The sequence below is a fragment of the Caretta caretta genome, chromosome 6 (assembly GCF_965140235.1).
Source record: "Caretta caretta isolate rCarCar2 chromosome 6, rCarCar1.hap1, whole genome shotgun sequence".
NCBI lineage: Eukaryota > Metazoa > Chordata > Testudines > Cheloniidae > Caretta > Caretta caretta.
In genome coordinates this window covers 8,527,686-8,543,057 of record NC_134211.1, presented here as the reverse complement: position 1 = coordinate 8,543,057, position 15,372 = coordinate 8,527,686, and the positions used below count along the sequence as shown (strand labels likewise).

General features: G+C 54.2%; 1 protein-coding gene across 4 annotated transcripts; it reads left to right on the top strand.

The window, feature by feature from the left end:
• The first annotated feature begins 2,618 nt into the window (after positions 1 to 2,618).
• Positions 2,619 to 15,357, top strand: PHKG2 (phosphorylase kinase catalytic subunit gamma 2). 4 transcript variants are annotated; one of them, XM_048854447.2, is made up of 10 exons: positions 2,619 to 2,678; positions 3,835 to 3,974; positions 4,578 to 4,753; positions 11,407 to 11,461; positions 11,913 to 11,978; positions 12,142 to 12,305; positions 12,702 to 12,792; positions 13,424 to 13,577; positions 13,790 to 13,915; positions 14,565 to 15,357. In XM_048854447.2, exons 2-10 carry the CDS (start codon positions 3,880 to 3,882, stop codon positions 14,907 to 14,909), a joined length of 1,272 nt encoding a protein of 423 aa, XP_048710404.2. In that variant the 5' UTR covers positions 2,619 to 2,678; positions 3,835 to 3,879; the 3' UTR covers positions 14,910 to 15,357. The 4 variants fall into 4 exon arrangements, with proteins under 4 accessions (XP_048710404.2, XP_048710402.2, XP_048710401.2 ...); XM_048854445.2 differs by having other exon boundaries at positions 2,624 to 2,678; positions 3,838 to 3,974; XM_048854444.2 differs by lacking the exon at positions 2,619 to 2,678 and adding an exon at positions 3,063 to 3,343 and having other exon boundaries at positions 3,838 to 3,974.
• Positions 15,358 to 15,372: the final 15 nt, after the last annotated feature.

Here is a 15,372-nt window from a genome sequence, read left to right as displayed (position 1 = left end):
AAATATAGCACAATGCCACATCAACAGAGCACAAGTTAAATGGATTAAGAACGGGCTGACTGGCAGAGCTCAAGAAGCAGCTGTCAATGGGGGAGTTTCTAGTGGGGTTCTGCAGGGATCGGTACAAGGCCAGATGCTATTTGACATTTTCATTAATGATCTGAAAGTAAATAGGTGCTGATAAATTTGCAGAGTGTCCAGCCTCTGTTCTGCTGGACACACAGAATTCACAGACCTGCTGTTCCCAAAGGAACACCACACCTCAGCTTACCACAGGATCACAGCTCTGCTTAACACACAACACTTCCCTTTGTTTATGGTGAAAAGAAGTACAGTGAAAGCAAACAACCGTGATTCATATAATAGCAATTAGGTAAAAGTATTGGAAACAATGGGTTACGTTTAAAACAAAATCATCATGTGCCTTCTAGAGTCTAGATTTAAATAACAAGACACTTTCATGGTCTTATGAAGTTTAGGTCACCCAAAGTCTTTCTCTCAGTGAGCAACAAGCAGATCGGCTGTGATCCTCCATTCATAAGACAAGCAGGCAGGCCGCTTGTCCCTTGGGTGAAGGATACCGTATCTCTCTCTGCATGCTCCTCCTGATATACCAGACGAATGCTTTGATCTTAGTCATAAACAGGACAACCCTTCCTATTGTGTGGTTCTTCCTGTAGATTTTGTGATCTCTTGTTGACTTCGCAGTCTTGATTAGCTGGTGGCTCCAGATGCAAATAGATTTACATTGTAAGACACACAATACGCAATGGTCAGCCTGGGAGAGATAAGCACCTCCACCCTCAGTTGACCTGTCTTAACTTACACACCTTAAAACCATAATGTTCAGTACAGAAACATAACTTCTTAAATATTATTATCATTTTGCAAAGATTAAGCTGATTAGTGGCCTACTGGGTCAGTGGAGACCTCACATGCCCCTCCACTGGTGAATTATTATGCATATACCAGCCCCAGGAGACGCCTGTAAACCTCTGTGCATCACTTATGTCATCCATCAGTTAGCATTAAGGGATCTCTGGGTCAGAGTAAGCTGGGCCCATTCAAACAAAAGGTGCCCTAATGTAATGCCGACAGACCCTGGTCATCGGGATTGAACGTGGAAGCTCTGGAGCTTAGTGCCTGATACTCTACCGCATGAGCTAAAAGCCACCTGGCTGTTAAGCAGACTCATTTTATCTCTCTCTTTAAGTGGTCTCGGTGCCGCTAGATGGGACAGAACACCGCTCCTGGGAGGTATGTGGGTTACACAACCAAATGCAGAGCTGGGCTCGAGAAACGCAGGCCAGAGCACGCGAATGGGGGACTGTAGCCAGGGCAGCAGTGACGCCAAAAAGGATCTAGGGGTCAGGGCGGACAAACACGAGCTCCCAGGACGGCGCGGGGGGCACAAGGGGCTGACGCGAGCCACGGATGGGTAAGGAGGGGAGGAGCGCAGAGGAGCAGGAAGGTGAATCGGGCGCACTCGGGAGAGGGATACGGGGTCCCGCCACCCCACGTTCACATCCAGCCCAGAGGCCTTTCTGGAAGATGCTTTAGCCCAGGGGTAGGCAACCTATGGCCCGCGTGCCAAAGGCGGCACGCGAGCTGATGTTCAGTGGCACTCACACTGCCTGGGTCCTGGCCACCGGTCCGGGTGGGGTGGGAGGGGTGGGGGGGCTCCCCGTTTTAATTGAATTTTAAATGAAGTTTCTTAAACATTTTAAAGACCTTATTTACTTTACATACAACAATAGTTTAGTTATAGATTATGGACTTCTAGAAAGAGACCCTCGAAAAACGGTACCATGTACGACCGGCAGGCGAAACCCTAAATGAGGGGGACTCAATGAAGACTCGGCACTGAAAGGGGGCCGACCCCGGGTGCAGCCGAAGGCCGGTGGCTGGGCTCCGTGCAGGGGGGCCGGGGGGACAGTGGCCGCCCCGGGCTCTACGGGGCCTCGGGGGCAGGATGGGTCCAGGGCAGCCCCCCTGCTGCAGTGCCCCCAGCCCAGCCGCCCGAGGGCCACAGGGGCCACCGGGGGGGGGGGGGTCACGTGACCAGGGGGGCACCATGGGGTCAGCTGGGGGTCAGCATTTGCCATGTGACAGCCCAGGGCACCGGTCAGGTCACGTGACCAGGCTGCACCCCCTTTGGCGTGAGGGCCCCTAACCCTGCCTCTGGGGTCAGAGGTCACCTGGCTGCCCCTTGGCTGACCCAGGAAGCTGCTCCTCTAAGAGCTTCCCCCTGTTCCCCTCCGGCGGGCCCTCTCTTGGCTCCTGATTGGTTAGTTTTAAAGAGCTACCCGCCCCTGTCCTCGGCTGACTGGCAGTTTGGTTTGTCAATCATAGGGCTGCTCCACATTCCCGTTCCTGGTCGGTCAATTGAGCCCTCACTCAGGTTCAAACCCCGCCTTGGACTCCTCATTGGTCCGGCTGTCCGCCATTCACCACACCCGGCCCCACCCCACAGCTCGACTGGACAATCAGGCGGCGGCTTAATTCTTAGATCCGCCTCTTATTGGCTCCCCGACTCATGACCCCTGGCTCGCGACTCACTCTTCCTGCCTGCTGATTGGTCGTCTTGCCTCTCCTCCCGTGGGAGTGGGACAGTGCGGGCCAATCGGGGCAGACGTAGGGGGCGGGGCTGGGAGTCCGGCTCGAAACCGAGGTGCCGGGTGAGTGGGCGGGAGCGCGATGCTGGGGGGGGAGGCCCCCTGGGGGGTGTACGTGGGGAGGCTGGGGGACGCCCCGTGTGTGTGGGGGAGGCTGGGGGACGCCCCGTAGCGGGGGGGTACGTGGGGGGAGGCTCGGGGACGCCCCGTAGCGGGGGGGTACGTGGGGGGAGGCTCGGGGACGCCCCGTGTGTGGGGGGGTACGTGGGGGGGAGGCTGGGGGACGCGCCGTTGGGGGGGACGCCCCGTGGCGGGGGGGTACGTGGGGGGGGACTCGGGAACGCCCCGTGTGTGGGGGGGTACGTGGGGGGGGCTCGGGGACGCCATGTGTGGGGGAGGCCACGTGAGGGGGAGGCTGGGGGATGCCCCGTTGGGTCCCCTGGGTGGGGATCAGGGCACCCTGTGGTGGGGCGCTGGCGCGGACCCAGTCAGTGGTTGCGGTGGGTGGGATCCCCAGCTCGGCTGGCTGCACCCTGCACATTCCCCACTTGTTCGCTCAGCATCACCCCTGCTGCCACCCAGCCTGCCCTCGCTGCCCAGGCCGGCTTGGCCTGGCTTAGCTCCCTCACCCTTCTCCTCCTGTTCCATCCCACCCGGAGCTCCCCCTGCCCTCCAGCTCCTGTCTAGACCCTTCCAAGATGGCTCCCCTCAAAGTGGCTCTTGCTGAGGTCTGATCACCCCAAGCCTGGGGGCTGGGAATGGGGTACAGTGAAAGGGGGGCTGGCTGGCTTGGGGAGGGAGTGTTGGGAGGGGGTCAGATGGCTGGGGAGGGGAGGCACGTGAGTGGGGAGGGGGTGCTCCGTGGGAGGAGGCTGGGATGGAGGGGCACGTGGGTGTGGAGGGGGCACTCTGTGGGAGGGTGTCTGGGTGGGGTCACATGGGTGGGACTGGATGGGGGGGATGCAAGGAGGTGGGTGATCTGGCTGGTTATCTGGAGGGGAAAGGGAAAGGGGGTATGCTAGCTGGAAAAGGGATTGCTGGGGAAGAGAAGTGGGGAACTGGGGGAAGTGAAGTGGGCTGGACGGGAGAGGGAATGGGGCCAGTTGGCTGCGCTGGGGGTCTCCCATGCTGCAGGGGAAGGTGGGGTGTGTGTGTGGAGGGTCTATGGGACAGATCACTGCTCCCTCCCCACTTGCTGTCTGACTCTTCTTTCACCCAGCAGGTGCGGGGGTCCTGGAGCTCAGCTCCTGGGGAGCCGGCCAGCATGACCCGAGATGTAGGGCTAGACGATGAGCTGCCTGACTGGGCCGGCGCTAAGGAATTCTACCAGAAGTATGACCCCAAGGACGTCATCGGCAGGTGGGGCAGGGGGAAGGGTCTCGCTCCTTACTTGGGGGGGGGTTTGGGGTTAGGGGGAGCTCTGTGCACACAGAGATGGGCGGCTACATCTGTCCATGGCAGGGCTGTGAGCAGCGTGGGGTGGGGGGGGTTGTGGGTGTCAGTCTGTCTATCTCACCAGGGTGCCTGTCTGTCCGTAGCAGGTGGGTGAGCAGGTGATGTTGATAAACTGGAGAGGTTAGAGAAGAGCCATGACAATGATCAAAGGGTTGGAAATCCTGCCTAATAGCGATAGACTTACGGAGCTCAATTTATTTAGCTTAAGAAAGAGAAGGTTGAGGGGTAACTTGATCACAGTCTCTAAGTATTTATGCGGGGGACAAAATTCGATGATGGACTCTTCAGTCTAGCAGAGAAAGGTCTAACACGATCCAACGGCTGGAGGTTGAAACTGTGCATCTTATTTGTAGTCTGAATTTGTAAACATCTCACAGTGAAAGTAACTAGCTATTGGAACTAGATGATCACAGTGGTTCCATCAGGACTTGAAACGTATGAATCAACAGGGTGTGGAGGGCTGTGGGTGTCTGTCTCACGTGGTGTCTGTTGGTCTGTCCATGGCAGGGGCGTGAGCAGCGTGGTGCGGCGCTGCGTGCACAAGCAGACGGGGCAGGAGTTTGCGGTGAAGATCATTGAGGTGACCCCGGAGCGCATGACCCCGCAGCAGCTGGAGGAGGTGCGGACCTCCACGGGCAAGGAGATTGCCATCCTGCGTCAGGTGGCTGGGCACCCCTACATCAGTGAGTGACACCCTCCGTCCCCCTGGGACACCCTATGTCAGTAAGTGGGTATGTTTACACTGCAAAAAACAGGTGTGGCCTTGAGTTCATGGATTCCAAATCTAGAAGGGACCACTGGGATGATCTAGTCTGATCTCGTGTATAACACAGGCCAGAGAGCTTCCCTGGGCTATTCCTTATGGAGCAGAGTGGGTGTTTTTAAAAACATTCAGTCCTGATTTTAAAATTGCCAGTGACGGAGAATCCCCCGGGAACCTTGGTCATTTGTTTGAATGGTTAATTATGCCCCCTGTTCAATACGTCCGCTTTATTTCTGAGCTGAATTTGTCCAGCTTCAGTTTCTAGCCGTTGGATCATATTAGGCCTTTCTCTGCCAGATTGCACTGGGAGTTCATGATCAGCTGATCATACATCATGACCCCCAAATCTTTTTCAGAGTCACTTGCTTCTCAGGACAGAGTCACCCATCCTGTAGTATGGCCAACATTCTTTGTTCCCAGATGTACATTTGACTGTAGTGAAACAGACATCGCTGCTTGCACCCAGGGAGCTGTGAAGTAGAGATGAAGATTTAACAGCTCAGGTTGAAGCTTAGAGGACTGGAATTGATTTTTTTTCCCCCCTGCTAACCCAACTCACTGCTAGTTTAACCCCAGTGAAGAACACGCCTTTTTGCTGTGCCTCTATACCGGGTAACACCCTCCAAATTTCCCGGGCACCCCTATGACAGGAAGTCCCACCCCTGGTACCATCCCCTGTGACATACCAGGATGCAGTCCAGACTAATGAACAGCTGTGTCACTCCTGCCTGCAACCTTGCTGAAGTGCCTTCCACCTGGGCTGCTCACAAATAGCATGCAAGTCACACCCTGTGTGTAGCTGAAGCCTGCCAGCCACACCTGGGTTACAATCTGGCTCTCACCAGCCTGGGTTATACAGCAGGGTGACCCCCAATACACCCCCAGTCTTAAGATTCCCCCCCAGAAATGTATGTCCTGTTGTGCCCAACCCTCTCCTGGACAGTACAAGTTACATTTAGTGCATTATTTCTTTAATAGGAATAATGCACACAACTTACCACCCCAGTGGCGTTTCCCCGACACTTCATTTTAAACATACTTGATTAGATAAAATCTCTTTGTACTTATTAAATTTATGACTATTTTTATTGTTGTTTTAAGTGAGTACAAGTAATGAGGCATAAATGTCAGAAATGGGTACAAGAAAAATAAAGATAAAATGCAACCGATGCCTAACTTAACCTTGCTTTGAATTTAACAGTTTGTTTTCTGACCGCGTGCGCTCAGCAGTTTGTGGATTTGTTTTTGTGGATACAAACTAACACGGCTACCCCCCTGATACTCAGCGGTTTGACCAAACCTCTTAACTTAGGACCCCTTCTGCATTCCAACAGCTGCTTCCTTTGTCCCTTTAGATGTAGAGAATCGATGGACAGAGAGAGAGGGGTGTCTTGGGATGTTTTTCCCTCTCTTTTGTAGTTTCAGTTCTTCTTTTGAAAAACATTTAAAACTTGGTTCCAAGAGATAAAAAGTCTGTGTGGAAGGATGCTCCCTGCTGCTTTTTTCTCACCTGTTTGAGCTTCCTTTGTTTCCCTTCCTGCTTGATGACTCTTTTTACTGCTTAAATGCAAATTAAACAGAGCACCCATTCCTTTGTTTGTGATAGACCTGTTTGCCAACCTCGGTTTGAAACATATGTTCTTAACACCATACAGAGGAATGTGTTAACTTCACATACTATATTTCCACACATATTTTATCAGGATGACAATGATTAGCAAATTATGAGTTTTCAAATGATCCCTTGCAGGGTGTGCTTTTTACAAAGATTATAACAATAGTGCGTAGGGTGTGAATTCAGAAGTACATTCTGTCACACCTCCCCCTTTACAGAGCTGCAGTAAGATTAGTCACTGGCTGACCTGGAGGCAGCAGGTCAGGGCCCTCTTTCCTGGATAGGGCATCTTCCACCATGTTTTCCCTTCCCTTTATATGAACAATTTCCATATCAAATTTTTGGAGTATAAGACTCCAGCATAGAAGCTTGGAAATTGAGCCTTCAGGTTTTTTTAAACAAGATTAATGGCGAATGATCCATCAATACCCTGAATTTTCTGTTAATAAGATAGGCCCTTAATTGCTTGACTGCCTACACTGTAGCATAATGTTCTTTTTCTATGACAGGATAATTTTGTGCGGTGGGTGTCAATTGTTTAAGAAGGTGATGGGGTATTTGTTGTTTTTCCCCCATCTGCATCAGCACAGAGCCTAGACCATGGATCTCGAACTCAAATAACCACGAGGGCCACATGAGGACTAGTACATTGGCCCGAGGGCAGCATCACTGAAACCCTTCCATACAAAAGCCCCACACCTTGCCCCCGGCCCCTTCCCCACTCCACCCCTTCCATGAGGCCCTGCCCCTTCCCCACGCCCATTCCAGCTCCGCCCCCTCCCTGCCCCTATTCCAACCCCTTCCCCAAATCCTCTCCCTGGCCCCTCTTCTCCACCTCTTCCCCTGAGCATGCCGCGTCCCCGCTCCTCCCTCCTGGAAAGTCCTAAGCAGCGGGAAGCGCTGGGAGGTAGGCGGAGATGTGGCGCGCTTGGGCGGGAAGGCGGGGGGTGAGGGGAGCCTGGCAGCCGGTGGAGTCTGCGGCTATGGCGGGCCACAGGAAATAACTCCATGGGCCGCGTGTCTGAAACCCCTGGCCTAGACCAATGTCTGATGCACCTGTACACAGTTCAAACATTTTGTCAAAATCTGGACTAGCTTTTTTGGACAAGATTTTCTTCACCTTATCAAATCCCTCTTGATGTGCCTTTGTCCATATGACTTTGTTAGGTTTATTTATTTATTTTTGTGACATAGGTCTGTGATTGCAGATACAATGTTGCTGAACCCCAAGTAACCCCAACAAACCTCAAGTAATAGTTTACCAAACCTATGAAAGAGTGGACCTGTTTTTTGGTTTGAGGTACAGGCCAGTTTCCAATGGCTTCAACTTTTTAAGCGCTCATGGGATCTGTGACCCTCCCCCTACCCAGTGTTCCAAATAAGGAGCTGTGGCTGCTCCAATTTTACACTTAGAGGCTTTTATGGTTAGGCCTAGCTCTTTGGGCTTTGACAGCACAACTTCCGAGTGTGTTTTGTGATCTGCCCAAGTATTGCTAAACACTGCGATGTCCTTAAATGGTTTGCAGAGCTCTGCAAACCATTTATGTTCACACTGGGTTGACCAGCCTCTGAAAGTTGGTTCCAGCATTAATTAACCCAAATGGTAACATTATGACCCCAGAGTCCCATATCCGTGATGAAAGCCGATTTTTTTTTTTTTTCCTGAGCACCCTTATCTAAAGGAATCTGCCAGTAACCTTGAGTTAAATCAAGAGTGGAGATATTTAGCTTTCCTTAAAATGTGCATTATATCATCAATTCTAGGGATGAAATACACATCTGGTGCTGCAAAGCATTGAGTTTTCTATAATCAACACAAAACCATAAAGTGTTGTATTTCTTAGAGACCAAGACCACAGGTGACACCTAAGAGCTCTCAGGTTTCCAAGTAGCTGCCGTGTTAGTCTGTATCCGCAAAAAGAAAAGGAGTATTTGTGGCACCTTAGAGACTAACAAATTTATTTGAGCGTAAGCTTTCGTAAGCTACAGCTCACTTCATCGGATGCTGTCAGACTCTTTAATTACTCCCAGGTCCAACGTGTTTTGTATTGCTGTTTGAATTTGTTCCTGCATCTTGCAAGTGGCCCTGGAGGGTCTGCTGGGGGGCGACTGTGGCCCTTCTGTAATGATCTTCTGAGTTAGCAAGTGGATCTTCCCTGGCTCGTGAGAAAACACTTCTTTGTGTTATTGCAACACAGACAACACCTCTGCCCTTTCAACTGGTGTTAATGCACTGCAGATAGTGATGCTTTCCAGGGCTGAGTCAGTTTGGCATTCAGCCATTCAATCAATGAGGTGGTGTGCCTCAGTTTCCCCCTCTACACAGTGGATCATGTTCACCATGGCTTCCCTGCTGTGATAGGCTCTAAGTCTGCTCACATGGACTAGTTGTGGGACAACATTACCATAAGGCTCTCTAACATGATATATATCTTCATTTACCAGCCATCATGTCTTCTAACTCCTTTTTTAACCTGTGTACATATTCAGTTACTGGCTCTTTCTCTGTCTCGGTGTTAGTCAGCGCTACAGCCTCAGGATACCTAGTGGCAAATTCACCACCACCAAAATAGATTTCTTCCCCCTTTTGGTAGGACATGGGCATGGGACCCACAATGTCCATTGCTACCCTCAGGAATGCCTCTCGTATCAGAGGCAAGGGGTGTAGAGGAACTGTCTGGGGTCCTGCAGGTCTTCTGCAATAATTCCTTTCATCATTCTGTTTTCCTGGCCAGCAGACATTTTCTTTTAACCCGTCTCAGGTTCTGTGTGGCCCCAGGTGATTAGCAAAAGGTCAGTCATGTGCTAACAACATTAATTCCCCACAGTGCTGGTGGGCACAACCAACTGCTTAGAGGGACGCCCAGGGCTTTTGGTTTTTTGTCAATGGAGCATCTTTATGCAATCTCCCATCTTCTTTAAAAAACCTCTCCCCATCTTCCCTGCTTGGGGCCTCATCTAGGACACACTCTTTTATGCTCTCTAGAGTGGGGTTTATCCTTTGTTCAGTTGCAAAACAAACAAAAAAATCTGATATCTGGGACAGTGTCTTCAGTCACAGGGCTCATCCTCTCTCTGCCCCGCCCCTAGCCCGAGGCCATGCTGTTTTTCTCTGCCGTGCAGGACACAGCCTCAACCCCTTCCCACATGTGGAAATGCAGTTTCCGTCTGCTGCAGAGGAGCTAGATAGACCCCCCCAAGCAATCTCTGGGATTTTACCACTCTCCTCTGGGATCCCAGCATATGATTACCTTTTGCTACAAGTTACCACATTAATAGCCATATGCAAAATATCATTCCCAGCAAGCATTTCCATGGGGTTACTATCCCGCACCCGTACCGGCAAGACACCTTCCAAACCTTCCCAGTCCACATGCACCTTGGCTAAAGGTACAGGAATGTTATATCCCCCCACAGCCAGACGCTCCACCTTCTGGTCAGGTAACAGGTCAGTCTTTTGGTCCATGCTTCCCTTGACCAGAGAGATCTGGGCTCCGGTGTCTCTCCACATCATGCACTCCTTGGTATTTACTCTGGAAGCCTTAATAAATTCCATAGCTACCCCCTCGGGGTCAGTCCTCACAAAACTCATCATTATACCCTGGGAGTAGCTCTGGAGCGCCTGTATTAAGGACAGCTGCGTTAATGTGGGTTGGCTGGGGCCTGGTTTCTTTTAGCTCAGGCCACTGATTTTTCAGGTGGTCAGTGGAGTTACAATGGAAACACTGACTGGGACCCTCTGTCACAGGAGGTTTGTGATGAGGATTTTCAGAAGGGGAATGATTCTGCAGGGGTGAGTCCTTAGGCCTCCTTCCCAGGGGTAAAATGGGATCCCCTTTACGCTGGGTTTGGGTCCCTCCTTTCTGTGGCTTGCACTCATTGCACCTCTGGGCTTGCACAAAGGAGTCAGCCAGAGTGGCCATCTCTTGCACAGATTTTAAAGATTTATCTCACAGACTGTTCCTAATGTTGTCAGTGCACATATGCAGGAAATGTTCTGGAGCAAAGATATCAAATCATTAGTTGTAATCCTCAGCCCTCTTCCCCTTTATCCATTTCCTTGTTGTCGCACGTCTTATTCGCTTCAGGAGTAACTTGAAACCTTGTAAAACAGCTTTTTGAAATGTACGATACTGTATAACAACGCTTCCTGAATCAGCATTTCATTAAATACATTCAAAGCTTTACCAGACAGTTTTGCAGTCAGTGGGGGGTCTTTTTTGTCCTCAAGAATATTGTGAATCTCACAGAGCCTTTCAAATGTGGTCAGATATTCTTTAGTGCAGGCTGATTCCCTGTACACAGGATACAACTTGTCTGAGCTAAGGGTTCTTTGAGTGGAGGGAGAGATTGGTGATGCTGGGATCTGTCCAGGTTATACATTCGCTGCTCCTCTTCTTGGATCTCTTTCTCTCTCAGCTCCGCAGCTCATGCATGAGCTGCTGCGTCTCACTCTTCTCTTTGCTTCTCACCTTCTAGGGCTTGCCAATAGGCAGCTCCCTGATCTGCTCACCGTTTCTGGTGCTCATGTTCTCTGTCGCTTTCTTCTGCCTCCAGCCTGGCCAGCTCTGGCTTTGCAGTTGCTTCGCTGTTGCTCATTGTGATGCTTTACTGTTTCTGCGTCCCTTACCCGAGACAAGCAGACAGCAAACAAACCAAGGGTGACCTCTCCCTGTCCGCTTCCAGCCACTGCATGCGAGACTTACTTAGAATTTGGTATTAGCGGAGCTTTGAAGCCTAGACGGCTGGTGTCAGTTTCCCCCGGCTAACCCAAGTCACTGCGTCTTCACTGGTAGTTTAACCCCAGTTACGAACATCCCTTGTTTGCAGTGCCTATGTACCTAGTGACCCCTCCCCAGCAATCTTCTGGGCACCCCTCTGGCAGGAAGTCCCACCCCCGACACAAGGAGTGCTCCGCTGTAACCCCCCCATCCTCTCACTCCTCTCTCTCCCCACAGTTTCACTGATTGATTCCTACGAGTCGTCCACGTTCATGTTCCTGGTGTTTGATCTGTGAGTATGAGATTCCTGCGCTCCCATGCCCCTTCCCCCAGAGGGGCCTGCCCAGCCCCCACTTCTCCCACCAGGACCCTACCACGAGTGATCTCCCCCACCCCTGCAGGGGCCTGCCACACCGCAGGGGCCTCCGGCACACTCACGTGTGCCCCCACTCCCTGTAGGGGCCCCCCATGCCCTGGGGCTCTCACACCAGGAATGGAACCAGCCTACCTCCTGCAGACCCCAGAGTTGCTGTGGTGTGGGGTGCCTGTGCCCATGGATCGGGAAAGGTGGTGTCCCCACATCCTGTACTGCCTGCCTGGGCTCCCTCCCACTCCATCCGCTCCCTGGGCCAATTTCCACCCACCCCACCAGGGCTGATCACCCCCAGTCTGCCCTGTCACCCCACCATGGCCACCCGCCCCCCCCCCCCCCAAGCTGGCTGACAACCCCCTTCTTTCCCCAGGATGCGGCGTGGGGAGCTCTTTGACTACCTGACGGAGAAAGTGACCCTGAGTGAGAAGGAGACCAGGTACCGTACAATGCCCGCTGCTGGGGGAAGCTGGGGCTGCAGTAGCCGGGAGCTCCCCCGCAGCCGCGCTCCTGCCCTGCTCCCCCCAGCACCCTCTGTTTGGCGAGGCAGTGGCTGCAGGAGTGATCTGGCTCTTCCCTCTCCTCCCCCCCCACCCCCCCAGGTGCATCATGCGAGCGCTGCTGGAGGCAGTGAGCTACCTGCATGCCAGCCACATCATCCACCGTGACTTGAAGCCCGAGAACATCCTCATGGACGATCAGCTCAATATAAAGCTCTCTGACTTCGGCTTCTCCTGCCGGCTGGAGCCGGGGCAGAAACTGCGGGGTCAGAGCAGGCTGGGTGGGAGGGGACTGGCTGGCTGGGCCTGGGGGAGGACAGGAGGGAGGCCAAGCTGATCTATTGTCAGTGGGAGGGCTGAGCTAGCTGGGTCAATCCAGGGGACTGTGGGGAGGGGAGAGGCCAAGGGGCTGACTGATGGGTGGGGAGGGGTTGGAGGGGAGCACACACCCCAGTCTGGGGGGCTGAGCGATTCAGGGTTGGGGGAAGGGAGAACATGGCTGGGTGGAAGGGGGGAGCTGCTGGGGACTGCTTCGGGGTGGGGGGGAGGGGGGTGCGGGGGCGGGCTGATCCATGGGGCTGATCTGGGAGGGAATTGAAGGGCACTGTTGGTCCCTGCTCACCCATGCCTGGGGTGTCTCTCTTCCCCCTCCCCCACACCAGAGCTGTGCGGGACCCCCGGGTACTTAGCCCCAGAGATCCTCAAGTGCTCCATGGATGAGATGCACCCGGGCTACGGCCAGGAAGTGGACCTGTGAGTCCCTGTTCCAGCAACCACCGTTGGGCTGTGGGGAGAAGGGCTCATTCTGGGGGGGGCGGGGGGGGGAGTGGGTGGGCTTGCCCTGTCTACCTCAGTTCCTGTTATGGCTCTTAGACACCCCCATGTGCCCCCTGCTGGCCACCCACCCACCCTCTGTGCGGGATTCTGACCAGGTCCCCAGCTAGTGGTTTCCATGCCTGCCCTCCCCCCAGTACCAGCGCCCTGATGGATCCAGTAGGAATGACTTGACCCCTCCCGCCCCATTGTGTCTGTCCCAGCCCCGTACACATGGTCCCACCTGGCAAGTGATGGGTCTGACTTGAGAGCATGTGGGGGAGGTGGCCCTGTCTGCCATCTGGTGTGGGGAGGGGCCCAGCTCCCCACACAGTGGCCATTGGCCCCTCTTGCTGCTGATCCCCCACTCCTGGCTCCACCCTCTGGCCCCTCCCTGCAGATTCACGGTGGCTGAGTTGTGTCCATGATTCCAGGCCAATGATCCGTCTGTCCATCCCTCCACCCATTGGTCTGTGTCTGTCCATCTGTCCCCCTCCCAGTGGCTCTGCCTACCCTAAGTCTTACTCATGGAACCGTAGCGTGACCTCACCCCCACCTCTCCTCCCCCCAGGTGGGCATGTGGGGTGATCTTCTTCTCCCTGCTGGCTGGCTCACCCCCATTCTGGCACCGCAAGCAGATGCTGATGCTGCGCATGATCATGGAGGGGCACTACCAGTTCAGCTCCCCTGAGTGGGATGACCGCTCCGACACCGTCAAGGACCTGGTGAGAGCAGGAGGGCCCCCTGCCATCCCAATTGGATCAGCCTCCTGCAATCGCAACCCCCCAACTCCATCCCCAAATCAATCAGCTTCCCCCCACCCTCTCTGAATAAAACAGTCCCCCCCCCCCCCCAATGCCCTTGTGCTGAGTGGATTGTCCCCTGGCACCCCGTGGTCTAGTGGCTTAGGCCCCTCTGACTCCTCCTGCCCCTGCAGATCTCGCGGCTGCTGTGTGTGGAGCCGGCGGAGCGGCTGACGGCGGAGCAGGCCCTGCAGCATCCCTTCTTCGAGCGCTGCGTGGGGCGCCCGGTCCAGCTGTTCAGCCCCTACCGCCGGTTCAGGGTGAGTCACCTCCTTCTCCCCCTCCCCACTAGCTGGGGCTCTTCCAGGGCTTTCCCCATCACTGTAATGGGCCTTCCAGCAAGAACCCCCTCCCTTGGGTCAGTGGGCTCTTGAGTCCCCAATTACTCCCCCCGGCCTGCACTGAGCTAATGGGCTCTCCCAGGTTCCCCTCTCCCCCTCCCACCTGAATTGAGCTCTCCTGGGTTCTCCCTCTCCCCCCCACTGCACGGAGCTCATGGACTTTGCTGGGTTCTTCAGGGTACATGCCCCCCTCCTCCATGTGCTGCCTTAAGGGGCTCTTGTGACTCCCCCTATCCCTCTTCCTTTTCCATTCTCCCCTTTGCTGGAATAGCCATTCCGCAGCACTGGGGTAATGGCATCTCCCCAATGGTGTGGATAATGGTCTCTCCTTTGCCACCTGGCCTCTCCTCCTCCTTACAGTGGGATGATGGTCTCTGCCATCCCATTCCTCCCCTCTGCAATTGGAAAATGGTCTCCCCTCTGCCCTGTGCTAATGGTTTCCCCTGCTGCCTCATTCCCCCCACATCAGGAACAGGGATACTGGGCTCTCCTGTGTTCCCACCCACTGGGATAATGGTCTCTCCCACGCACCCCCACCCTCCTGCTGATGGTCTGTCCTGCGTGGTAGGTGCTGGTGTGGACAGTGCTGGCCTCCATCCGCATGTTCAACAGCTACCGGGTTCGGACACGGCCGGTGACGCGGGAGCTGCTGCTGCGTGACCCCTACGCGCTGAAGGGCGTGCGCAAGCTCATCGACGCCTGCGCCTTCCGCATCTACGGCCACTGGGTCAAGAAGGGCGAGCAGCAGAACCGCGCCGCCCTCTTCGAGAACCTGCCCAAGGCCCTGCTGCTGGCCCTGCTGGGCGCGGAGGGCGAGGGGGTGGAGCTGGGCCATGGCGAGGGGGCGGAGCACCACTGCTCCTCTCCACTAGGAGGCAGGGACCAGGCTGGGCTGGGGGAGATCCTGGGGTGACCCCCCTCCTAGCCTGGGAACCGTGAGTGGGGGGTAGGGATGGTTGCACTGAACTTTAGGCCAGGGAACCCTCCACTGGGAGGTTGCAGGGGGGGCCCTAATGCAGGTTTGTCAGGGATCTCTGGACAGGAAGGGGCAGTCCTGACTGGGTGAGGTTTAAGGACCCCATGTGTGTCTGGCAGGGAGGGGGCTGGTGTGCTGTGTGCATCCCCCTGCCCTTGTCTTTTTTTTTTTTTTTTTTTTTTTAACTTGGTCAGTATTGCAGCCTGGGGGAGATGGGGCCAAATCCTCCCCTCCACCTAGATGGCAGAGTTGGGGAGATGGGGCCAAATGCTCCCCCCCCCCATGGTTTAGCCAGGCCCCGCTGATGTAGCTTGGTTAATTTTTACTTTTTTCCTGTAGTCTGAATTCCTGTGAATTAGAATAAAAATCTGTTGTGACCCCTACAGCCCCTGGGGGTCCT